The 25,112-nt window shown below is 60.9% G+C and overlaps 2 protein-coding genes across 2 annotated transcripts; one reads left to right on the top strand and one right to left on the bottom strand.

The window, feature by feature from the left end:
* Positions 1-5,222: 5,222 nt before the first annotated feature.
* Positions 5,223-11,979, bottom strand: TADA3 (transcriptional adaptor 3). Its single transcript, XM_065408285.1, has 8 exons — positions 11,773-11,979; positions 10,552-10,802; positions 10,145-10,250; positions 7,439-7,580; positions 6,454-6,557; positions 6,247-6,356; positions 5,485-5,670; positions 5,223-5,415 (listed from the first exon to the last, which is right to left on the bottom strand). Exons 1-8 carry the CDS (start codon positions 11,977-11,979, stop codon positions 5,223-5,225), a joined length of 1,299 nt encoding a protein of 432 aa, XP_065264357.1.
* Positions 11,980-13,653: 1,674 nt separating this feature from the next.
* On the top strand, positions 13,654-22,025 carry ARPC4 (actin related protein 2/3 complex subunit 4). Its single transcript, XM_065408525.1, has 6 exons — positions 13,654-13,740; positions 13,991-14,109; positions 16,710-16,821; positions 16,921-17,016; positions 17,192-17,362; positions 21,187-22,025. The coding sequence occupies exons 1-6, from the start codon at positions 13,738-13,740 to the stop codon at positions 21,190-21,192; spliced, it is 507 nt and encodes a 168-aa protein (XP_065264597.1). The 5' UTR covers positions 13,654-13,737; the 3' UTR covers positions 21,193-22,025.
* Positions 22,026-25,112: the final 3,087 nt, after the last annotated feature.

The following is a 25,112-nucleotide window of genomic DNA, read 5'->3' as shown; positions in this document are numbered from 1 at the left end:
CCCCCTTCTCCAGACCCCCCCACGCGGGATCCCCCCACGGGACCCCCCTTCTCCAGACCCCCCAACGCGGGACCCCGCCCCGTGGGACCCCCCCTTCTCCAGATCCCCCCACGGGACCCCCTTCTCCAGACCCCCCAACGCGGGACCCCGCCCCGCGGGACCCCCCCTTCTCCACATCCCCCCACGGGACCCCCCTTCTCCAGACCCCCCAACGCGGGACCCCGCCCCGCGGGACCCCCCCTTCTCCAGATCCCCCCACGGGACCCCCTTCTCCAGACCCCCAACGCGGGACCCCGCCCCGCGGGACCCCCCCTTCTCCACATCCCCCCACGGGACCCCCCTTCTCCAGACCCCCCAACGCGGGACCCCGCCCCGCGGGACCCCCCCTTCTCCAGATCCCCCAACGCGGGACCCCCCCTTCTCCAGACCCCCCAACGCGGGACCCCGCCCCGCGGGACCCCCCCTTCTCCAGATCCCCCCACGGGACCCCCTTCTCCAGACCCCCCAACGCGGGACCCCCCCTTCTCCACATCCCCCCACGGGACCCCCCTTCTCCAGACCCCCCAACGCGGGACCCCGCCCCGCGGGACCCCCCCTTCTCCACATCCCCCCACGGGACCCCCCTTCTCCAGACCCCCCAACGCGGGACCCCGCCCCGCGGGACCCCCCCTTCTCCAGATCCCCCCACGGGACCCCCTTCTCCAGACCCCCAACGCGGGACCCCGCCCCGCGGGACCCCCCCTTCTCCACATCCCCCCACGGGACCCCCCTTCTCCAGACCCCCCAACGCGGGACCCCGCCCCGCGGGACCCCCCCTTCTCCAGATCCCCCAACGCGGGACCCCCCCTTCTCCAGACCCCCCAACGCGGGACCCCGCCCCGCGGGACCCCCCCTTCTCCAGATCCCCCCACGGGACCCCCTTCTCCAGACCCCCCAACGCGGGACCCCCCCTTCTCCACATCCCCCCACGGGACCCCCCTTCTCCAGACCCCCCAACGCGGGACCCCGCCCCGCGGGACCCCCCCTTCTCCAGATCCCCCCACGCGACCCCCCATTCTCCAGACCCCCCAACGCGGGACCCCGCCCCGCGGGACCCCCCCTTCTCCAGACCCCACCCCACGGGACCCCCCCATGCGGTATCCCCCTTCTCCAGAGCCACCCTGCAGGGACCCCAGACTTCTCCAGACCCCCTGAGGCAGTACCCCCCCTTCTCCAGAGACACCCCACTGGACACCACCACCCCCCTCCACAGGACCCCCAGCCTTCTCCAGACCCACCCCACAAGAATGCCCCACACCCCTTTTCTAGAGCCACCCTGTGGGATCCCCCCACACCCCTGCCCCATGAGAGCCCCCCCTTCTCAAGAGCTGCCACATGGTTCCCCCACACCCCCTGCTCCAGGCCACCCCATGGGGTCCCCACACCCCTCCACTACCCCCCATGGGACCCCCTCACCCTGTGAGGTACTCCCACCCCTCTGCCAACCCATTCCACTTCTGCAGGCCCCTTCTTTATGCCTGCCCCATGGAGCCTCCGCTCGCCCCTTTGCACTTCACAGCCCCCAGCTCCCTCAGCACAGGACCAGCCATCTGGGCCCAGGCCCATCGCCAAAGGGAGCCTACGACTGAGTAACTTGCCCTGAGGGGTTCCCCTTAGCTCCTCGGCCTGCATGGGCCCTTCTCTCTAGCACTCCCAGATGCTCCCCTCCTGGCCCCAATTACAGCCTACGGAACTCACCGCCACTGGACAGCAGGGGGTTGACTAAAAGGTCTTTCCTCCTTGTTTTAAACACGCTACCTTTCAATGTCCCGAAACGCCCCCCGGTTCTCCTGCCAGGACAGAGGGAGAACAGCAGTGCCCGCTCTGCCTTTTCTAGCCCATTCATTGCCCAGGCCACCTTTATCAGCTCCCCTCTTGTCACTTCTCTAATGGAGACAGGCCCAAGCTTTTCAGTCTCTCTGCCCGGGGGCTTTCCAGCCCCAGCTCATTCTCGCTGCCTCTGCCCGAGCCCCTGGATTCCTGCTACATCCTGGCTGAGATTGGGCGACTAGCACTGAGCACAGCATCCCAGAAGAGGCTTTTTCATCCTTGTGCATCCCAACTTTTTATTTGCTTGTTCGCTGCTGCACATGGAGCAGAGCTTCCATTGACCCGGCACAAGAACCCCCAGGCCTTTTTCCTGGGTCATTACAGTTCATGTAGAGCCCTGTACAGCGAGTGAGCAGGTTGACTTATTCCTTCCAATGTCCATTTGTCTGTCAGCACTGAACGGCGTCTGCCAGTGGGGCACCTGGTCTCCCCCCGGGTCAGATCCCCGCAGGCTCCTCTCAGTCTTCACCATCTTCATTTAAATAATTTGGTGTCATTTGCACAGTGGCCACATTTCTCACCCACTAATAAATACACTAAACACCCAGCCTCGGACCTAACCATGGGCCAGGAACTTTCCAACTCTACAATTGTTCTCTTGGGAAGAGGGTGTGGGGAGCGAGGCAGGCGAAGGAAAGTCCGGGAGCCACACAGGCATCTCCATGTAGCCACAGCTGGACGGTGCTCATGGCCTCAGGCCTTCCCCACCTTTGCCCTGCTGGATATCCTAGGCCGGGGTTTCTGGCTCCGGCCCTGGCTGAGGCCCTTTGGAAGTCCCGCTCCATGACTGAGCTGCTCACCGAGTTCCAGCAGCCTAGTGCCCCCCCCCCAGTGCTTTGCAGGGGGGTTCCCCTTCAACTAGTCAGTACAGTCCCAGCACTTCAGCTGGCCCACTTCCCGCCCTAGCCAGAAGGACATGGAAACCTTCCTGTGTTAGCGTCTGCCGGTGGGTTTGCTCTGGTGTTAGCCCACTAACAGGGGCCTCCCAGAGCTGCTGGCATCATGGCTGGGGGCTGGAGCAGGCCTCACCCGCTCCCATGCCCGGATACGACCATTCAAGCTTTCAGAGAAAGTGGTGCAAGGGCCCTCTGGCCACTCACAGACCAGTGGGCCCAAGGACCAGCCCCAGGCTGGCCCACAGCCTCCCAGCAAACAGGGAGGTGAGTGAAGAAACCGCTGGAAAGAAAAAGGTTTCTCTGCCTGGAACCAGATGGGTTCCATCCTTGTGCCCCCTCGGCCGGGGGAGGCCAGGGGCAGACAGCTGCATTCGGGAAGCGCAGAAGGGGCCTGGTGCTGGGCTGGGGTTAGCACTAGCAGTGCAGGCAGGACTCCAACCCTCCCCCCCCCCCCCCCAAGGCAAGTAGCAGCTTCCCCACCCACCCCATGGGCTGCAGCTAGGTTTGGAGGGGCTCTGCTCTCCTGCCCCCCATTCCCTGGCAGGGCCTGTGCAGACAGCACCCACCCACTCTCCCACGGGCAGTGGTGCTGGGCACTGACATGGGACGGGTGCACAGCCACCTCAATCCCCTCCCCCATGAGCTAAAACACTGTCATTCACAGGTAGAGCCCTACCCAGGGGTCAGGCGCAGCGCCGCTCGGCCCTGCAGCAGCAGGCGGCACCCCCAGCCCGGCCGGCCTGGCCTCAGTGCTGAGACCCCCCGAGCCTCAAATCTCAGCAGCAAGGAGGCCGCTCCCCCTAAGCAGAGGGGAGCCCAGGACCCCGCCTGGCCCCAGCTCAAGCCCTCTGGGTTCTGCCCAGTAGCACAGCCCTAGCCATGGTGTCCCTGCCCTCCCAGGAGACGGATTCCTACAGCCGGAAGGAGCTCCCCAAGCCAAGGCTAAGGTGCTCTACCAGCCAGGCAGGGCCTGTGCCTCCCCCAGAGAGGCGAGTCTCACACAGGGCACCTCTGCAGCTGAGCGCAAGACTGCAGGGGGTGCGCAGGCCCCAGAGGCCCCCAGGTGGAGTGGGGCCCTCCCTGCTGCAGGGCAGGTAGCCTGGCTGAGCCTGTCCCGGGAGCGGGGCCTGCTGCCCACCCCCACCCAGGCTTCAGCCAGGGGCTAGTCACTTGCTGGGCAGAGGCAGAGATCCAGCCCCTGCCCCTCCATTTGCTACTGCCTTCCTGCCCACCCAGCACCGCCAGATCTGCCCTGGCGTGACTGGTACAGCAGGGGCATGCTCTGACCCCACTGCTGCACTGGCCTGAGGCAAAGTGAGGGGCTGCCCTTTGGGCCTCACCTTCCCTCTGCACTTCGGCAGCTCCCTCTTGGGGCTGGACAGCCTCCGGCCATGGAGCCTTCTAACCCCGCTCCCCAGGGGCCAGCCCCCCGCCCAGGGGGAGGGGGACAGCTACAGCCCCCTGCTTTGGCAGCTCTCTCCGCACCTGGGGACTGAGCTGGTCTGTGTCTCCCCACCCCACGGAGGCACCCCAGGCAGTGAGACTGGGGGCTGCAGCTGCTCCAGCCCCCCCGCTGCAGCATGGCTGATGTCATGGCTTTCCAAGAATAACAGCAGGGCCCAGCTGGCTGCAGGAGCGGCTGTTCCCAGGGTCACAGCACCCTCTGCTGCTCACAATTGGGCACTGCGGGGGGCACCCAACCCGCTGGTGTCTCCAGGCAGCGCCTCCCTGCTTGGCTTCAGGCTGTGTTCCCCAGCGCAGAGGAGCTCGGCCCTTTGGAGGCTGGGGCTATGCTAGCAGGGCTGGTCAGCCCCTGCCCTTTCCCGTGTGACCAGGAGGGAGGCAGCAGGAACTGCCCTCCAGGGACCAGGGACCCTTCCAGACAGGCAGCTGTGCTTGTGCGGTCCCGGGGCTGATGGGTGGCTCTTTCCTGCAGCCAGACAAGGGCTCTGGGTCAACGGCCAGATGGGCCAGAAAGGAAAGGGTGCTGCCTACAGGCAGACGGGTGAGGGAGCCCTCTCCTGCCCTTGGCTGCAGCGGGGATCCGAAGAACGGGCCTAGGAGAAGGGCCCTGAGCCCTGTCCCAGCCCTGCGCAGCACCCACCCCTGCAGATCACCTGCTCCCACTGGTGGCTGGGAAGGGAGATGCAGAGAAGCTGGGCACCCCAGGGAGAAGGGGGACTACAGAGAGCTGCTCAGGGAGGTGCTACCAGGTGCAGAACCGCAGGCAGAGACACGCCTGGGGGCTCTGTCTCCCCAGGGCCTGGCAAACCCCTCCAGCCTGGCCCCAGGCAGAGCTGAGCCCGTGCCCAGGCCCACGGAGACAGGGACGGGGAAGTCACTTCTAAGACCAAGGGTTGGAGCCTCCCCGTCCCCAGCGAGGAGCTGTCAGTGCAGGCAGAGGGAGCCCAGCTGGGCAGCCAGTCCGGAGAGACAGGGCGGTGTGGCACTTCCCCATTAGCCATCCAGGAGCTTGAGGATGCTCTCACGCTCCTTCAGGGTCTTCCAGGCCTGGTCCTTCTCCTTCTTGGTGGGTGTGCGCTTCTTCTGGCGTGCCGCCATGATCTTGCGGAAGGCATCCATGACCTCATTGTCAGCCATGCGCACACGCTGCCGCAGAACCTGCCTGTGCAACTCGTCCTTGGCCAGCCTGGGGAGAAAGGCAGAGCCGTCAGCTGCGGCCTAGCCCCCCTGCCAGCACCTCCGGCCCCACACCCACCTGAGCAGCTCCTGCTTCTTGGCCCGGTTGTGAGCGCTGAGCGCCTTAAGCTCGGCCTGCCTCTTGCGCAGCTCCGCCAGGACCTCGTCCTCCGAGTCCTCGGGGGGGCGGTCCTCCGACTCCAGCAGGCCTTGGGCAATCAGCTCCTCTTTGAGCCGCCCCTCCAGGGACTTGGTGTGGGGGACGCTGCAAGAGAAGAGAGCTGCTGTGAGCCCCCGGCAGCCCAGCACCCCAGCTACTGCAGCAGCACAGCCTGCCAGCTCCTGCCCTCCCCTTGTTCCCGCTCCCCTCTGCCAGGGGGCAGGCAGGGCTGGCCCTCACTCCAGAAAGGAGGCAGTGAGAACTAACCCAGCTCCCTGCCCGGATCTCACCCACAGGCTGGCCGCTTCCGAGTCCAACTCCGCAAGAGCACGAGCCCATTCCTCTCCCTTTGCTCTGGTGCTGCCTGCTAGGCACAGGAGAGCCCGGGCTCTAGTGCGCTGGATCTCAGAGGGGCCAGGAGAGTTCTGCTCAGGTGCTGAGCACACCAGGCTCTCTAACCCTTGAACTGCTCCCTGAGCAATTCCTCAACTCCTCTAGACACAAGAAGAGAGGTTTCTTTCTCTGCTTCCCGTACAGCCCCCGCGCATCCACCCCAGGCTTGAGGGGCACCTCAGCGCATTCAGACCAGGCCCTTCCAGAAGCCGAGGAGGAATTTTCTGGGCAGAAGAACCTCTTGGCCAGGCTGCCAGCCCCCCTGGCTGGCCGCATGGGGCTGCTCACCTGAAGGGTTTGTTCTGGCTGCGGGGCGAAGTACCGGCACCGTCAGCTCCCGAGTCTTTGCCCGCCAGCTCTGGGATCGGGGAGTCCTCGATGGGCGAGATGATGTTCTCCTAGCAGAAGGGGTGGAGAGGGAGGGTGAGTTCCAAGCTGCTGGGACCCACGCCCCATGGGATCTGGCAGCCAGGCTCACCCCGGAGCCTCACTCACCTCGACAAGTGCCTGCAGGAGGCGCTGCGTCAAGGGCCCAAAAGGGCAGCCGTCCTCAGGCTGCTCCTGCTGGGACTCCGACTTCTTCAGCAGGGCGTCCACATCTGGGAGGGAGGCGAGAAGGTAGCGGTGAGCAGAGCGGCAGCTGCAGCAGAACAGGGCCTAGCAGCCTCCGCTCTGGGACTCCCCAGCTGCCCCGGGCATGGCTGGCATGTCCACCACCCTCCTGCACCAGGGCCTGGGACTCTCCAGCCACACGGGCGAGGCTGGCACACACCCCTACCCCTACCCCCACACCAATCCCTTGGTGCGGACAAAGCACAGCCCCCCCCACCCCTCAGTGCTGGGCATGTCCACCACCCTCCTGCACCAGGGCCTGGGACTCTCCAGCCACACGGGCGAGGCTGGCACACACCCCTACCCCTACCCCCACACCAATCCCTCGGTGCGGACAAAGCACAGCCCCCACCCCCCCACACCCCTCAGTGCTGAGCATGTCCACCACCCTCCTGCACCAGGGCCTGGGACTCTCCAGCCACACGGGCGAGGCTGGCACACACCCCTACCCCTACCCCCACACCAATCCCTTGGTGCGGACAAAGCATAGCCCCCCCCACCCCTCAGTGCTGGGCATGTCCACCACCACCCTGCACCAGGGCCTGGGACTCTCCAGCCACACGGGCGAGGCTGGCACACACCCTTACCCCTACACCAATCCCTTGGTGCGGACAAAGCATAGCCCCCCCCACCCCTCAGTGCTGGGCATGTCCACCACCCTCCTGCACCAGGGCCTGGGACTCTCCAGCCACACGGGCGAGGCTGGCAACACCCCTACCCCTACCCCAATCCCTTGGTGCGGACAAAGCACAGCCCCCCCCACCCCTCAGTGCTGGGCATGGACGAACCTCCTCCCCCCCCCCCCCCCCCAAATATGTCATCCAGTCCCTCCATGGTGGTGCTGCCCTGGGGCGGGGAGCAGAGGCACCTTTTGTGTCCAGCTCTGTTAACGGTCCCAGGATGCCTTTCTTCTTGTCAGCAGCAGCTGCTGCCCGGGCGCCATCCTTCTGCTCCTCCAGCAGATCCTCCTGGGCCCAGCGCTGAGAGTAATGCTTCCCCAGGGGTGGGATCTACAAAAGCAGGACAGCGAGAGCAGGAGCTCAGGGAGCTGGGCTCAGAGTCCCTGCAGCCCCTCTCCCGCCAGAGACGTGGCAGAGCATGGCCTTCTGCCTCCCTCTGCACCCCACGCTGACAAGCAGTGCCGGGCGTCTCACGGTGCCAGCTGGCTGTGGGCAAGCCCTGCTGGGATCTCTGCAGAGAGCTGATGCAGGTCCTATAAGGGCCACTCCTTGGGCACATGCCAAGAGCTTCCGAATTCCTGCCTGAGGAAGGGCACAGTGTGGCAGTCCCAGCTCCTGCCCTGCCAAGGCCGGGGGGAGTGGGCTGGGCCAGGGGCTCTCCCTGGGCCTGGCGAAGCTCCTCCCCCTTTACCAGGTGACACCCGCACAGACAGGAGGAGCTGCAGGAGACTCTGCCAGAGGCTGGCACTTGCACACAAGAAAGGAGAACTTCCCCTTGACCTCAGCTCTGGGAAGCTCAGGGGTGACGGATCCCAGTCAGATGCAAAGCCCGCATGGGCAGTGTCCCTTGCAGTTCGGGTCCCACCCCAGCACAGCACGCGCTCAGGTCACCGGCTTGACCAGCACAAGACCCAGCTGCCAGCTGCAGCCTACACTACATGAAGAGCGTCATGGACTCCATTGGTCACTCCTGCACCCATACGTGGGCAGAGGGGCAGCTGGGCCGGTGCCCGGGCGCTCTCGCTGGGTGTGCTGGGAGGGCAGCGGGTGAGTACCGGCCAGGGTCACGTGGGCAGAGGGGCAGCTGGGCCGGTGCCCGGGCGCTCTCGCTGGGTGTGCTGGGAGGGCAGCGGGTGAGTACCGGCCAGGGTCACGTGGGCAGAGGGGCAGCTGAGCCGGTGCCCGGGCGCTCTCGCTGGGTGTGCTGGGAGGGCAGCGGGTGAGTACCGGACAGGGTCACGTGGGCAGAGGGGCAGCTGGGCCGGTGCCCGTGTGCTCTCGCTGGGTGTGCTGGGAGGGCAGCGCGTGAGTACCGGCCAGGGTCACGTGGGCAGAGGGGCAGCAGAGTCGGTGCCCGGGCGCTCTCGCTGGGTGTGCTGGGAGGGCAGTGGGTGAGTACCGGTCAGGGTCACGTGGGGCAGCTGGGCCAGAAGACTTCTGCTTCTCGCTATGGTCTGGATTTTCATATACCTCTCTGCAGGCCTGTCCCACCCCTGACTCTGAACAGCGATTGGGTTAGTGTCCCACTGATCTGCCTGAAGCAGCAGGACCAGTGTGTCTGTCCGAATGAACGGGGGGATTGTTTGGCGTTTGGGACAGGCACTCTTTGGAACACTGTTAAAGCAGGTATTTCGGCCCAGAAATTCTGCTTGGCCACCGATTTGGAAGTGTTCAGTATGTTTCAGGCTCCATTTTCCCTGGAGTGGGCACAAACTGTCTCCAGGTGCCACGTCTTTAGCTGCATTAAGCAGCAGCAGAGCTGTACGGAGTACTCCGAGATGCTGCACATTTCTATCGACGCTTAGAGATAAACCCCTGGTCTGGGACCGTCTTGTTGGCGATGGTATCAGAGCTCGCTCAGGGCAGGGGTAAGGGCTGCACACGCAGCTTTCCCTCAGGCTCCCCTGATGTGGGGCTTGGCCAGGCCATTTTGAAGTGACTTTCTGCATTCCGGCCCCACGTCAGCACAACAGGGCTGAGCCGCAGTCACGATCTCCTCCCCCGCACTGAATGTACTGCTCTCCTCTCCGTTCCACGATGCCACGAGGGCAGCTCTGCTGCTCCAGCCAGGCTCTCAGTCCGCGCTGCCCAGTGGGGGATCTGAGCGCTCACGGACTAACAACTGTCCCTGCCCTCCCCCTCCGCTGGGGAATGGGGGTTTCTCACTGAAAGCCACCTGCTGGGCCAGGGCCTGGCACAGCACAGGCAGGAGCTTTGGGCATGGCCCGCAGCATGCAGAGGTCTCGTCTCATTCAGATCCTGAGGCTGCAAGTGCCACAGTGTGGGGCCGGCCTGCGAGGAGGCTGCTGTCTCCTGCTCCCTTGCAGCAGGCAGTTTGATTGTGTCTGAAAAGCAGAGGGAGGCCCAAGTGCTGGAGCAGGGGACAAGCTTTCAGATACCCAGGGCCTGAGCCACTTAGTGCCCTGGAAATGAAACCGAAATGGTGGCTGTATTCCATGGCGAGCCCAGCCCCGCTCTGCTACCTAGAACAGGGGCAAAGCAGCACGGGCCTCACAGGAGTACAGCCTCCAGCCCGGCCTGCATTGCCCCAGCACAGACAAGAGGTAGCCACGGCCTCAATCACAGCCCCGTGGCACTGCCATAAGAAACATAAGAACATAAGAAAGGCCGTACTGGGTCAGACCAAAGGTCCATCTAGCCCAGTATCTGTCTACCGACAGTGGCCAATGCCAGGTGCCCCAGAGGGAGTGAACCTAACAGGCAATGATCAAGTGATCCCGGATCCAGAGGGGAGGGAACGGCCCACAAACACAGGCCTTTGCTGCCTGCCTTGCCCCAGTGGAGTCGACACCCACCGCGAGGCACAGGACTGCAGAGACCAGACAGCAGGAGGATAGCGTGGGGCTGGGAGGGGGCTGCGCTGAGGTTTTTACCTTGTAGTGCTCAGCCTCATCCTCCGGGGGTTTGAGCAGCTCCTCCAGGGTTCGCACCTCCTCACTGGTGAGGTCAGCACAGTAGGGCTCCACTGAGGCCCAGAACCTGCAGGGCAGAGCAAAGCAGGCACTCAGAGGGAAGGGGGCAGGTGGCTGCCCCAAGCTGGGAACAGAGCCGCTGACTTAAGCTGTGGCTCCTCCTCTACCCAGGAGATGGATTCTGGGCCAGACCAGACTTCCCTCTCACACCATCCAAACTCCAATTCAGCTTTGCAGCTGGTGGCTTTGACCCGGAGCATCAGGGAAATGAGTGTTTTCCTTGGGAACCCCTCAGTGTCCCTTTGCTCACTGCCCCAGCTGTCTCCACCCCCACTCTCCCAGTGTCCCTTCACACACACACCCCATACCTGTTCGGGGCATCGTTTTTGGGGATCCGAGGCATGTCAACTGGGTCGTCTGGAAATTCATATTCTTGGATCTTGGGCTGGAGATTCTTGGATTTGGGCCGCCCAGGGCCGGGCCCTGTGCCATGGCCACCCTTCCCCTCTAGTTTCTGCTTCTTGGGCTTGCCGTGTTTAACTGGAGTGCCCAGTTCATGCTCTTTGCCCAGCTTCAGGAACCGCCTGTCCCCCTTCTTGTCCTGCCAGTCTGTCAAAATCTGAAAGAGAATGGCCCTGTGTCACACCAGACAGGCGCCCAGAACCAGGAGGGGAAAGGGAAGGGTCTAGTTCCATCCAGGACCCTTGCCCTCGGTGAGCCGTGTCTGCCCTCCCCTTTTCCCTAGCAACCATCATGCTGTCTTTCCCCTCAGGCCCTGTTCTCCCTGGCGGATGGCACCCCTCTACAGCTTGCAGGGAGCACTGAGGCACAACCCCCAGAGGGGAAAGAAAGGGAAAAATGGCTGGACAGACTCACAAAGCTGGCAGCAAGCAGGGCTGTGCTGCGGCATTGTCTGCCACGGGAGGGAGGAACCAGCACTGAGGAGATGGCACATTGAACAAAACAGGGGCTAGCCACTATACAGAGCAATTCCAGGCACAGAGAAAACAAGCCAACTGGCCTCCTTGTCAGAACCAACCCACAGAGCAACAAGCAGTGACCCAGCTGCAGCCGTTACCGAAAGGCAAAGGTTCTTGGCCTTTTAGGCCAGATGGGGCCATTAGATCACACAGTCTGACCTCCTGTACAGCACAGGGCCCTGGCCATTAACCATCACCCAGCTACCCCAATAACTTGTGACATTACTTGGGACTCTGTTATGCTGTTCACTCTGAAGAGTAATGACAACTCATCAAACCCCAACATGTTACCCATTTCACTGCTGGCTTGTTTGAAGCCCGCAGGTTCTACCCCCCTGCTGCTGGGTCAGCACTGCCACCGAGCGGCTCTTGGCATGGGCACCAAATGGGCTGTGTGAGAAGTGGGGGGAGCTTTGCAGATATGGGGTACCTTTTCCATCGGACATTGAAGGGACTTCCCTCCTGGGCCCAAACGGTCCCTGGCAAAGGGCCACGAAGCCAAGACCAATGGACTCCAGCTGCCGCCGAGCCGTGACCCTGGGTGGCCTGGCCTCCCCATGCCCATCACCCAGGTACCCCAGGCCACCCCGAGGAACTAGGGAGCCCGACCTGCGTCTCTGCCTCCAGCACCCGCAGCCTGCGGCTGGCCGAGGACAGCAGCGTCTCCAGCTCCAGCTGCAGCGTGTCGAGCTCCTCGATGCCGATGCCATCGTCCTCGGAGCGGGCCAGCACGGCGGTGTAGCGTGGGCAGACCTTCAGGTGATCCACCGACTTGAAGTCGTGGAACTGCAGCGGGCAGTCCTTGAGCTCGCTCATCGCCCGGCCAGGCGCTGGGGTTCGGGATACGGGGGGTGCGGGAGGCAGGGGGCGCAGGACACGGGGGTGGGTTATGGGATATGGGGGAGCCGAGATACGGGGGGATGCGGGACGCACTGGGATACGGGGGGTGCGGGACGCGGGGGGGTGCGGGACGCACTGGGATACGGGGGGTGCGGGACGGGGTTGGGGGCACTGGGATACGGGGGCGCCGGGCTGGGGGGTGCGGGACGCGGGGGCGCCTGGGTTTGGGGGTGCTGGGCGGGGTGGGACACGGGGATGCTGGGCTGGCGGGGGCTGGGACACGGGGTGCGCTGGGGTTTGGGGGCGCTGGGCTGGGCGGGACGTGGAGTGCGCTGGGGTTTGGAGGTGCCGGGCTGGGCGGGGGGGGCGGGGCCCGGGGTACGCTGGGGTTTGGGGGCGCCGGGCTGGGGGGTGCGGGTCCCGGGGTGCGCTGGGGTTTGGGGGCGCCGGGCTGGGGGGTACGGGGCCCGGGGGCGCTGGGGTTTGGGGGCGCCGGGCTGGGGGGTGCGGGGCCCGGGTGCGCTGGGGTTTGGGGGCGCCGGGTTGGGGGGTGCGGGGCCCGGGGTGCGCTGGGGTTTGGGGGCGCCGGGTTGGGGGGTGCGGGGCCCGGGGTGCGCTGGGGTTTAGGGGCGCCGGGCTGGGGGGTGCGGGGCCCGGGTGCGCTGGGGTTTGGGGGCGCCGGATTGGGGGGTGCGGGGCCCGGGGTGCGCTGGGGTTTGGGGGCGCCGGGCTGGGGGGTGCGGGGCCCGGGGTGCGCTGGGGTTTGGGGGCGCCGGGCTGGGGGGTGCGGGGCCCGGGTGCGCTGGGGTTTGGGGGCGCCGGGCTGGGGGGGCGGGGCCCGGGGTGCGCTGGGGTTTGGGGGCGCCGGGCTGGGCGGGGGCGCGGGGCCCGGGTGCGCTGGGGTTTGGGGGCGCCGGGCTGGGGGGTGCGGGGCCCGGGTGCGCTGGGGTTTGGGGGCGCCGGGCTGGGGGGTGCGGGGCCCGGGGTGCGCTGGGGTTTGGGGGCGCCGGGCTGGGGGGGCGGGGCCCGGGGTGCGCTGGGGTTTGGGGGCGCCGGGCTGGGGGGGCGGGGCCCGGGGTGCGCTGGGGTTTGGGGGTGCCGGGCTGGGCGGGGGGGTGCGGAACGCGGGGGCGCCGGGCCGGGGGGGGGGCGGCACGCGGGGGCGCTGGGATACGGGGGCGCTTCCGGGTGGCCGGTCCCTGCTGCGGAGGCCTCAGGCCGCGCCCCCGGCGATCGCGGGTCCAAGGAGACGGCGGCGCTCGGCGGGGCGGCCGCTACCACTGATACGCCGGGGGAGGGGGGTCCCTACAGTACTTCCGGCGGCTCAACACCACTCTCGGCCCTTCCAGCCCCCGTAGCCCAAGGTGGCCATACCCGATCCCCATTGGCTGGGCACCACCCAGAGGCCCCGCCCCATTGGTTGAACAATCTCACTCTCCGTTCCCTAATATGGAAGCAGCGGCCGGAATGTACCAAGTGCGGGATGGGGGGGGGGAAGAGGAGCCCCGGCGCTCACAGTGGGGCCGCGGCGCCCGACCGCTCCCCCCGCGCGAGCTGCCGGTGTCAGGGGTCGGCGCGGCCGGTCCCATTCCCGGCCAGGAGGGAGGCTCCGATGAGAAACCCCCGCGGGCGGTAATGGAACGGGCCGCCCATCCCGGAAGAGAGGAGCCGCCGCGGCTGCACCCGCCACTTCCGCTTCCTGGGAGCCGGACGGACCGGACCGAAGCCGCCGCTATGGTAGGGGCTGGGGGCGCGCGGCCCGGGGGAGTGAAGGGACCGGCGAGGCCGGGTCGGGGGAGCCGGGGGTCCAGGCCGAGCCGGGGCGCCAGGGATGAGGACGGGGGGGGGGGCGAGGCTGGCCCAGGTGGAGGGGCCGGGCCGGGGCTGGGGCGGCCGGGCTGGGGCTGGGGGGGGAGGCGGGGCGCCAGGGATGGGGCCGGGGCGTTGGTGGCTCTCGCCCTTGTTCTGACGTCCCCGCTCTCCCCAGACTGCCACCCTGCGCCCCTACCTGAACGCGGTGCGCGCCACGCTGCAGGCTGCCCTGTGCCTGGAGAACTTCTCCTCCCAGGTGGTGGAGCGACACAACAAGCCGGAGGTGGAAGTCAGGTACTGGGAGGGGTTGGGACCCCGAGATGGGCGGGGGGGACGACGCTGAAGTCTGCTGAAGCCCTGCACGTCCTGAGGGCTTGGAGCCCCTGTCCCAGCAGGGGAAATGTGCGGGGGGGGGGGGGGGTTGGCTGCTTGCTCAGGGCAGTGCCTGTCACCAGGAGGCCCGGGGGCTAAGGCTGGGAGAACCATCATGAGTTATGGAGCAGCGAACAGCTTCCTAGTAATCTGTCTTCCCCTTCTCCCCCCCAGCTTCTAGTCCCGGTCTGTTTCCCTTCACTTCCGTTCTCGGTCGTCTTGCCCAGCCAGTCCCAGTTCCCCCTTCCTCTTCGACTGATCTGCCATGCCTTCTAGCCAGCTCTCAGCCCCAGTCTGCCCCTTCCCCCCCAAGCTATCCCACCCCCAGGTTCAGCCCTTGTCCTTTCTGTACTAGAGTCAGTATGTTTTCTTCTCCATGCTGCACAGGACAAACCGTCTCTCCCAACCCCTGCTCCCAGGCATGACCTGACTTTGCCCCACCACTATCCCCTCCCTGCACGTGCTTGTGCACTGCACCAAGGAGCAATGGCCAGGAAAGTCCTGCTCACCCTGGGTTGGAGCATGCTCAGTGCAGACAAACTCTTTGCAGAGTTTAGCTGGTGAACTCTGAGGTCTCCATAGAGCATGGGTGAACTTAGAGTTTTTCAAAGGCTAGAACACACTTGAGCAATTTTTCACAGGGACAGCAAAAGGGGCTCCTCACTGACACCACAATGACCCCCTTGCCAAATTTCTAGTCCGTGCTGCAAAACACTAGAGCTTCTCAATGAAATGGCTTTAAGGATTGTTTTAACATGGGCAAAATATATTTTCCTCTAAACTTGGTCAGATGGTTGAACCATTTTTGCTGAGACTTAATATTCAGCCTGAATCAGATGCCCAGCATGGGAAATTTCAGCCTGAGTGGCTAAAGTTTGACCCAGTTTATATGCAGTTAAAATCAGTGTCTTATTGTAGGAAGTGTTGGGCAGCCTTAAGTATAGGCATCAATACCAGCTTTGCCTATAATGTTGTTCTCAAGAAACCATATTGAGACCCTACTATCAATTGATAAGGTAATTTTGTTAAATATATTTACTGCTCATATTTTCCATTTAACAATGTCCCTTAAAAGAAAATGTGTTGCTGCTTAAATCACGGTAACAGAATTTAATTAAACCAACAATCCCTGGGTCAGGCTGTTTTGTTGTCATTTAATTTTTTGTCATGAAATATGCATTTCTGAGTACTTGAGGAAAGCAATGTGTGTTCAGCAGACAAGTCCCTTCCTGGCTTTAATTAATAATACATGGTTCTTCCATGGCAGAGTGCTTGCAAATTGTATTGTCGTCATGCAGTCAAAGGCCACAGTTGAGGTTGCTGAGATGTTTGTTGTTTGGAATGTTTCAGTGGGAGGCTGAGGTGTCTCCATCACCACACGGGACTGGCTGTACTGCTCTGGAGAATGGGAACTGGAGTGTCCTGCCATCCCTAGTTGATATTCCTATCCCTTGGGGGCTCAAAGTGCCGGTTGTGTGGGGAAAGCTTGCATTGCAGCTGTCCAGTGGGACCCGAACCCTGCAAGTGCCACTTTGCGTTGCTCCCTTCAGCTACTGTCTTGGGACTTTGAAGCCTTGGGGAGGCTTAGGCTTTGTTCCTGCAGGATGGTCCCTGGCTATGGAGGCCTTGTGATCCCAGGGGAACCCTGTGTGTTACTCTGCTCTCAGGAGTTTCTTCGGTTTACCTTTAGCCCCTTGTCAGGAGAAAGATGTGAGAGTCCCTGTGATAGTGGGGGTTGGATGCTCACGTGGAGGCTGCCCCGGGATAACCAGAGAGGTGTGAATTTAAAACCTTCTTTATATCAAGAAAACATTCTCATGTAAAAAGCAAGAGAGACTCCTGTGGCACCTTATAGACTAACAGACGTATTGGAGCATAAGCTTTCGTGGGTGAATACCCACGTCGTCAGAGCACGAAAGCTTATGCTCCAATACGTCTGTTAGTCTATAAGGTGCCACAGGACTCTTTGTCACTTTGTACAGATCCAGACTAACACGGCTACCCCTCTGATACTTGCTTCTCATGTAGTGAAGGTCTTACACAGCCCTTTGCAGGCAAGGCGTCTTTCCCTCCTCCCCCTCTGCCAAGCCACTGGCTACAGCTAAGGGTCTTGGCTGCTCATTGGCTGCGTCTGGTGTGAGTCTGTCTAACTCCTAGTGCAGGGTTCCACACACATGTCACAGCTGGCACAATTGGTACTAATTACCCATCTGGTCAGGCCCATCAGGGAAGCTGAGGACTGGACAGACCAAGGAGGCTTGTGGGTGGCTCCTGTGGGACAGAGATGAGGCATGTTGGCAGGGGTAGTGCTGCTCATGCTGGACTTGTTCAGTCCCCAGAGCTGTACATCTGGCATCAGTGCTATGTACAAAAGTGCAAGCTTCTGTATTACAATGAGGTTCCTACACTTTTCCCCAGCCGCAAGTGGCCTGGTGGGTGGCTGCCCCTTGTGTCATGCACGTGCATTGGGCTGGCAGCTGCTCCCTCCTCCATACATGCTGATGTCTTTCCTGGGTTTGCAGGAGTAGCAAAGAGCTGCTGTTGCAGCCGGTGATCATCAGCAGGAATGAGAAAGAGAAGGTTCTGATCGAGGGGTCCATCAACTCCGTGAGAGTCAGCATTGCAGTGAAACAGGTGAGCCTGCGGGAGGGAGAGGCGGAGCTGCAGATGGGGGAAAGGGTTGGTGGCTTGCACTCGGCTTGAGGAAGCCTGACTTCCCCTTCCCCTCTTCAGGCGGATGAGATCGAGAAGATCCTGTGCCACAAATTCATGCGCTTCATGATGATGAGGGCTGAGAACTTCTTCATCCTGCGCAGGAAACCCGTGGAGGTGAGATGGCTTGGGGGGCAAATCCTGTGGTGCAAGACAGGGACACTTCTACTCGCCTGCTTTGGCAGCTCACTAACGTGAGCGTCTTTGCCATGGTGCTGAGCTGGCAGGCAGGGCAAAGGGGCTTTGGTGCTGATCACTGACCAGGTGTTGCTCCTTTCCTCTCCCCAACTAGGGTTATGACATCAGCTTCCTGATCACAAACTTCCACACGGAGCAGATGTACAAGCACAAGCTAGTGGACTTTGTGATCCACTTCATGGAAGAGATTGACAAGGAGATCAGTGAGATGAAGCTGTCCGTCAACGCCAGGGCTCGCATCGTGGCTGAGGAGTTCCTCAAGAACGTGAGCGTCTAGGCAGGGGAACAGCAGCTTCCTTCCCCTCCCCATTGCAGGAAGGGGCTCGTGGGCAGCCTGTTATTGACCAGGGAGAGCTTTGGGGGTAACAGCTAGACAAAGGGGGCCTACGGCCCTTCCTCAGAGATGTGGGAACCTGGCCTTACAGCGAGGCCTGGCACATCCCCACTGTCTGAATGTGGGGAGGGGGAGCCTGGATTGCCAGAACCAGCATGGGAACAATGTTTCCTTTAGAGGGCTTTGCAAAGGGTCATATGGAAGCCTGTTTGGGTCTCCTGACTCTGCCCCTTAAAAAGGTCTAGTTAGAACACAGGCAGTCCCATGTATGTGGTCTCTGCCTGGAGCGTGGCATAGGGAGGGGCGAGGGTACAAAATATGTAGGAATGATGGCGCACGTCACACTCAGCGGGAGGGGCGTGGCACTATAGCTGAAAGAAAGCAGAGTCAAATATAGTAAATGACTCAAACTGTACTATAGAATCTCACTGGATAGAAATTCTATACTTGAATAATAAAATTAGAGCAGTAGGAATATACTGCCAGCCACCTGACCAGGATGGTGCTGGTGACCGGGAAATGCTCAGGGAGATTATAGAGGCTACATTCGAACAGCCAGACTGGGTCAGACCAAAGGTCCATCCAGCCCAGTATCCTGTCTTCTGACAGTGGCCAATGCCAGGTGTCCCACAGAGAATGAACAGAACAGGGCAATAATTGAGTGATCCATCCCCTGTTGCCCATTCCCAGCTTCTGGCAAACAGAGGCTAGGGACACCATCCCTGCCCATCCTGGCTAATACAAAAACAGCCCAATAATAATGGATTACTTCAGCTAGCCCCATGTTGACTGGGTACAGATCACCTCAGGATGGGATGCAGAGATGAAATTTTTTTGACGCCGTAAATGACTGTTTCTTGGAGCAGCTAGTCCTGGAACCCACAAGGGGAGAGGCAATTCTTGATTTAGTCCTGAGTGGAGCACAGGATCTGGTCCAAGAGGTGAATGTAGCTGAACTGCTTGGTAATAGCGACCATAATGTAATTAAATATAACATCCTTGTAGAAGGGGAAATACCAAAGAAAATCACCACAGTAGCATTTAACTTAAAAAAGGGGAACTATACAAAAATGAGGAAGCTAGTTAAACAGAAATTGAAAAGAACAGTCACAAGCGTGAAAATGCCTGCACGCTACATAGAAACCTTTTAAAAACACCATAATGAGGCACAAACTAAATGTATAAAAGAACTGTAAGAGGACCAAAAAAGATCACCATGGCTAAACAGTAAAAGAGGTGGTTAGAAACAAAGATACTTTTAGAAACTGGAAGTCAAATCTTACTGAGGAAAATAGAAAGAAGCATAAACTCTGGCAAGTCACGTGTAACAATAGAATTAGGCAGGGCAAAGAATGTGAAGAGCAGCTAGCAAAAGACAAAAGCTAACAGCAAAAAGACGTGTTTAAGTACATCAGAAGCAGGAAGCCACCAGTCAGTGGAGCCACTGGACAGTCGAGGTTCTAAAACAGCAGCCAAGGAAAATAAGCCCATTGGGGAGAAACTACATGATTTCTTTGCATCAGTTTTTCACTGCAGGGAAGGAGAGGGAGATTCCCAAACTGGAGCCATTCTATTTAGGTGACAGATCTGAGGAACTGTCACAAATTGAGGTGTCAATAGAGGAGGCTTTGGAACAAATTGATAAATTACTCAGTAGTAAGTCACCAGGACCAGATGGTATTCACCCAAGAGTTCTGAAGGAACTAAAATATGAAACTGCAGAACTACTAACTGTGGTATATAATCTATCGCTTAAATCAGCCTCTGTAGGTGACTGGAGGATAGCTAATGTGATGCTAGTTGCTGCTTTTTTTTTTTTTTTTTTTTTTTAAAGCCTCTAGAGGCGATCCTGGCAATTACAGGCCAGTAAGCCTAACTTCAGTACCGGGCAAATTGGTTGAATCCATAGTAAAGAACAGAATTATTAGACATAGAGATAAATGAGATGTTGGGGAAGAGTCAGTGCCGGTTTTGTAAAGGGAAATCATGCCTTACCAGTCTATTCGAGTTCTTTCGGGGTGTCAACAAACGTGAACAAAGGTGACCCAGTGGATACAGTGTACTTGGACTTTCAGAAAGCCTTTGATAAGGTCCCTCACCAAAGGCTCTTAAGCAAAGTAAGGAGTCATGGGATAAGAGGGAAGGTCCTCTCATGGATTGGTAACTGGTTAAAAGATAGGAAACAAAGGGTAGGAATAAATGGTCAGTTTTCACAATGGAGAAAAATAGCATGGTCCCCCTAAGAACTGTACTGTGACCAATACTATTTAACATAGTCATAATGATCTGGAAAAAGGGATAAACAGTCAGGTGGTAAAGTTTGCAGATGTTGTAAAACTAAAGGTAGTTAAGTTGAAAGCTAACTGCAAAGAGTTAAAAAGGATCTCATAAAACTAGGTGACTGGGCAACAAAATGGCAGATTAAATTCAGTGTTGATAAATGCAAAGTAATGCACATGGGAAAACATAATCCCAGCTCTACATATAAAATGATGTGGTCACAGCTAATTTAGACCCCTCAAGAAAGAGATCATTGAGCAGATCAGAGAACTATCCACAATGACTCCATCTGCAGCAGCAGTCAGAAAAGCTAACAATAGTTAGGGACAATTAGGAAAGGGTTAGATAATAAAACAGAAAATATCCTAACGCCATCATATAAATCCATGGTACGCCGAGACCATTGAATACTGCGTGCAGATGTGGTTGCCCTATCTCAAAAAAAAATTAAAAAAAAAATTTTTTTTTTTTTAATTGGAAGAAGTATAGAGAAGGGCAACCAAAATGATGAGGGGTTTGGAACAGCTTCCATATGAGATTAAAAAGACTGGACTGGGTCAGCTTTGGAAAGAGACTATTGAGGGTGGGATAGGATAGAGGTCTATAAAATCATGACTGGTGTGGAGAAAGTAAATAAGTGCTGTTTACTCCTTCTCCTAACACAAGAACCAGGAAATGAAATTAATGGGTAGGTGGTCAAACAAACATAAGGAAGTACTTCACACAACAGTCAACCTGTGGAACTCATTGCCAGGGGAGGTGAAGACCAAAAGTATAACTGGGTTCAAAAACTACTAGGTAAGTTCCTGGAGGACAGGTCCGTCAATGGCTACTAGCCAAGATAGTCAGGGACGCAAGCCTGTGTGCTGGGTGTCCCTAAACCTCCGACTGCCAGAAGCTGGGACTGGTTGACAAGATGGATCTGAAGCATCTGGCACTGGCCGTTGTTGATCTGACCCAGTATGGCCATGTTATGCTCCTATGATCCCTGGAGGGTGCAGTTTGGGGAGGGCCTGCATGGGGTGATGTGAAGGCCCCCGGAGGTAGGACTCCTCATGGGGGATGAGGGCCTGCTGCCAGATGGTGTGGGCATTCCTGATACCCTGTTAAATGAGGGAGCAGTGTGGTACCAAGTGACTTGATGGCTGCAGCAGGCAGGCTCCTGCAGGGATGTGAGTTCAGTGGGGTGGGGCAGGGCAGGCGTGGGTGCCCAGTGGGTTTGGTTGGCAGCTCAACCTCTTCGGGTGAAGAGCTGTGCAGAAAGAAGTGGCCATCTCCAGAGCGCAGGTCCCAACTTCCCATGCTCTGTGAGCTGGCTGGAGTGTCCAGTCCTGGGATCTGTACTTTCCATAGGCTGCCCCCTCTCTAGTAAAGTGCAAAGTTACAGTAGCTCGCAGGGCCCTGCACAGGCTGGGGGTGTGGGTGCACAGGGACTAATGGGCACCTGACCACCTTTCTTTTTTCCTTCCTTCTAGTTTTAGAGCGTGGTGCTGGACTCCACAGCTCAGGTTCTCATTCTCTCCTGCGTCTGCACAGCTGCCCTGCTAGGGAGGGCCATGCCCAGGGCCTTGCTATCTGGAAGAGATGAGAAGCAATCAGATCTTCAGGAGCTGTCCAAGTGGAATGTACATTGATTCTCCGCCGGCCCCAGGGGAAGGGAGGGGGAGGAGTTAAGAGTTTGAACCAGACTCTGTGCTTGTTTGAGACTGTCAACTCCGTATTCTTTTTTTAAATGACCAATCATTGCTGTAATTGTCCGAGGCTCTGGGGGCTGGAGGGGAGCTGTGGCTACTCCAGCACCTGAGGCTGGTACCTGCTAGCTGGCATTCCAACTGAAGGCTGCGCCTACTCTGTTATCAGGTCCCTTCCACCAGCTGCCGTAAAGCAGCCCTCATGCACATGGCGTTCTGGAGACACAGCTCTGAGCCTAATCCCAGTGTTAGGGCTTCCAGCAAGTGGGGGGGCGTACAGCAGCTGTCCTGGGCTAGGCAGCGATGTTCTTTTGGGCCAGGCCTGGCAACCGCCAATTCCCAATCTCCACAGCCTCCCTGCTGCAGCTCTAGGTAGGGGGGGCAGAGTGGGCAGCCCTGCCCCAGGACTGCAGGGAGTGCTGCTCTCCTTCAACCCCATCCGTCTGGCATAGGATTAGGCAGCATATCCTCCTGCCTGTGGCCTTCACCTTCCCTTTCTCTGCCTGGGGTGGAGGAGGCTGGAATCCCTGACGGAGCTGGAATCTGTAACGTGTGCTTCTTTTGCTATTGCACTTGCTGTTCTTGCTCTGGTACCTTCCCCATTAAAGCCTTTTTCCTGCCTCTATGAGGGTGGCCTGCTGGTGGGGGGTTCCTGTGTGCTCCGGGGGGCCCTCAGTTCAGAGCGGTGGGAGGCTGGCACCAGCTGAAGTCCTGTCTGCACCTGCCAGGAGCTGGGGTGTGGGTGAGAGGAGAGGTGCTGCTGGGATGGGGGGGGGGGGCAGGAGCCGAGATGCCTGTGGGGGAGGGAGGGAAAGGACTGGGGGGGGGGGGGAGAGGCCCTGCAGGGAGGGGTGGGGGAGGGGGGAAGAAGAGGCCCTGCCCCGAGGGGGGGCGGTTGGGGAAGGGGGGGAAGAGGCCCTGCCCGGGGGGCGGGGCCGTTGGGGGAGGGGGGACAGGAGAGGCCCTGCCCCGGGGGGGAGGGGTCGGGGGGGCAGCTACCCCCCCGGGGGCGCTGCGAGCCGGGCTCTGGGCGGCCGGGCGAGCCCCGGCGAACGGGCGGGCTCGGACCCGAGCCCCGCCCTGATGTCACAGGGTCCCGCCCGCCCGCCGCGCGTCGCCATGGAGACCCCACCACAGCCGGGCGCTCGGGCCGAGCGGGGTAGGGCCCGGCCCGGGTCTGGGGGGATTGGGGCGATATAGAAGGCGGGGGGGTCTGTGGGGTCGGTGCGGGGAATGGGGCGATATAGAAGGCGGGGGGGTCTGTGGGGTTCAGGGTCAGTGTGGGGATTGGGGCGATATAGAAGGCGGGGGGGTCTGTGGGGTTTGGGGTCGGTGTGAGGATTGGGGCGATATAGAGGGCGGGGGGGTCTGTGGGGTCGGTACGGGGATTGGGGCGATATAGAAGGCGGGGGGGTCTGTGGGGTTTGGGGTCGGTGTGAGGATTGGGGCGATATAGAGGGCGGGGGGGTCTGTGGGGTCGGTACGGGGATTGGGGCGATATAGAAGGCGGGGGGGTCTGTGGGGTTCAGGGTCAGTGTGGGGATTGGGGCGATATAGAGGGCGGGGGGGTCTGTGGGGTTTGGGGTCGGTGTGAGGATTGGGGCGATATAGAGGGCGGGGGGGTCTGTGGGGTCGGTGTGAGGATTGGGGCGATATAGACGGCGGGGGGGTCTGTGGGGTTTGGGGTCGGTGTGAGGATTGGGGCGATATAGAGGGCGGGGGGGTCTGTGGGGTCGGTACGGGGATTGGGGCGATATAGACGGCGGGGGGGTCTGTGGGGTTTGGGGTCGGTGCGGAGATTGGGGCGATATAGAGGGCGGGGGGGTCTGTGGGGTCGGTACGGGGAATGGGGCGATATAGAGGGCGGAGGGGTCTGTGGGGTTTGGGGCCAGTGTGGGGATTGGGGTGATATAGAAGGCGGGGGGGTCTGTGGGGTTCAGGTTCAGTGTGGGGATTGGGGCGATATAGAAGGCGGGGGGGGTCTGTGGGGTTCAGGGTCAGTGTGGGGATTGGGGCGATATAGAAGGCGGGGGGGTCTGTGGGGTCAGTGTGGGGATTGGGGCGATATAGAGGGCGGGGGGGTCTGTGGGGTCGGTGTGAGGATTGGGGCGATATAGAGGGCGGGGGGGTCTGTGGGATTTGGGGTCGGTGCGGAGATTGGGGCGATATAGAGGGCGGGGGGGGTCTGTGGGGTCGGTACGGGGAATGGGGCGATATAGAGGGCGGAGGGGTCTGTGGGGTTTGGGGTCAGTGTGGGGATTGGGGCGATATAGAGGGCGGGGGGGGTCTGTGGGGTCGGTGCGGGGAATGGGGCGATATAGAGGGCGGGGGGGTCTGTGGGGTCGGTGTGAGGATTGGGGCGATATAGAGGGCGGGGGGGTCTGTGGGATTTGGGGTCGGTGCGGAGATTGGGGCGATATAGAGAGCGGGGGGGTCTGTGGGGTCGGTGCGGGGATTGGGGCGATATAGAAGGCGGGGGGGTCTGTGGGGTTTGGGGTCGGTGTGAGGATTGGGGCGATATAGAGGGCTGTGGGGTCGGTGTGAGGATTGGGGCGATATAGAGGGCGGGGGGGGTCTGTGGGGTCGGTACGGGGAATGGGGCGATATAGAGGGCGGAGGGGTCTGTGGGGTTTGGGGTCAGTGTGGGGATTGGGGCGATATAGAGGGCGGGGGGGTCTGTGGGGTTCAGGGTCAGTGTGGGGATTGGGGCGATATAGAGAGCGGGGGGGTCTGTGGGGTCAGTGTGGGGATTGGGGCGATATAGAAGGCGGGGGGGTCTGTGGGGTTCAGGGTCAGTGTGGGGATTGGGGCGATATAGAGGGCGGGGGGGTCTGTGGGGTTTGGGGTCGGTGTGAGGATTGGGGCGATATAGAGGGCGGGGGGGTCTGTGGGGTCGGTGCGGGGATTGGGGCGATATAGACGGCGGGGGGGTCTGTGGGGTTTGGGGTTGGTGCGGGGATTGGGGCGATATAGAGGGCGGGGGGGTCTGTGGGGTCGGTACGGGGAATGGGGCGATATAGAGGGCGGAGGGGTCTGTGGGGTTTGGGGTCAGTGTGGGGATTGGGGTGATATAGAAGGCGGGGGGGTCTGTGGGGTTCAGGGTCAGTGTGGGGATTGGGGCGATATAGAAGGCGGGGGGGGTCTGTGGGGTTCAGGGTCAGTGTGGGGATTGGGGCGATATAGAAGGCGGGGGGGTCTGTGGGGTCAGTGTGGGGATTGGGGCGATATAGAGGCCAGGGGGATCAGTGGGGGTCAGGGTTTGGTGTGGGGATGAGAAGGGCAGGCGTGATAGAGTCGGGGAGATGGAGGTGGGCTCCATGGCCTTGCTGGCTGCCTGGGGCACGGGAGCTGTATTGGCCGGTGCGCCAGCTCTTACTTACTGCCCCCCAGCTGCCCCCATGGACCCGATGTGCTCTGTGGTAGTGCCATGGCCTGGGGCTGTCAGGCTGCGGAGCCACCCTGGCTCCGCTCCCTTGGCCACAGGTGGGTAGGCGGCTTTGCCCCATGCGTGACTGGGCTTGGCCTTGGCCTGGGAGCTGGCGCCCCAGGGGGGCGCCGGGGCTCTGCTGGAAGGGTGTTCGGGTCTCAGGCTGCACAGGGGCCAAGTGCAGCCTGGTGGGAGCGTCAGCCCCTCGCGAGGGGCCCTGGCACTCGCTCGGGCACAAGGAGGCGCAGCTGCATCCGTTTCTCCTTCTCCCTCTGAGGTGGCT

Source organism: Emys orbicularis, chromosome 7 (genome assembly GCF_028017835.1).
Source record: "Emys orbicularis isolate rEmyOrb1 chromosome 7, rEmyOrb1.hap1, whole genome shotgun sequence".
NCBI lineage: Eukaryota > Metazoa > Chordata > Testudines > Emydidae > Emys > Emys orbicularis.
This window is presented reverse-complemented; position numbering and strand designations above follow the sequence as displayed.

What these genes read in the sequence shown, in the direction of transcription:
- TADA3 (XM_065408285.1), bottom strand. Translation starts at nt 11,979, where the DNA reads ATGAGCGAGCTCAAGGACTGCCCGCTGCAGTTCCACGACTTCAAGTCG. An exon ending in AAAAACGATGCCCCGAACAG is followed by an intron (nt 10,251 to 10,551) that starts GTATGGGGTGTG and finishes TCTGCCCTGCAG; the next exon opens with GTTCTGGGCCTCAGTGGAGC. An exon ending in AGCCAGAACAAACCCTTCAG is followed by an intron (nt 5,671 to 6,246) that starts GTGAGCAGCCCC and finishes CTTCTCTTGCAG; the next exon opens with CGTCCCCCACACCAAGTCCC.
- ARPC4 (XM_065408525.1), top strand. An exon ending in AAGCCGGAGGTGGAAGTCAG is followed by an intron (nt 14,110 to 16,709) that starts GTACTGGGAGGG and finishes CTGGGTTTGCAG; the next exon opens with GAGTAGCAAAGAGCTGCTGT. An exon ending in TGCGCAGGAAACCCGTGGAG is followed by an intron (nt 17,017 to 17,191) that starts GTGAGATGGCTT and finishes CTCCCCAACTAG; the next exon opens with GGTTATGACATCAGCTTCCT.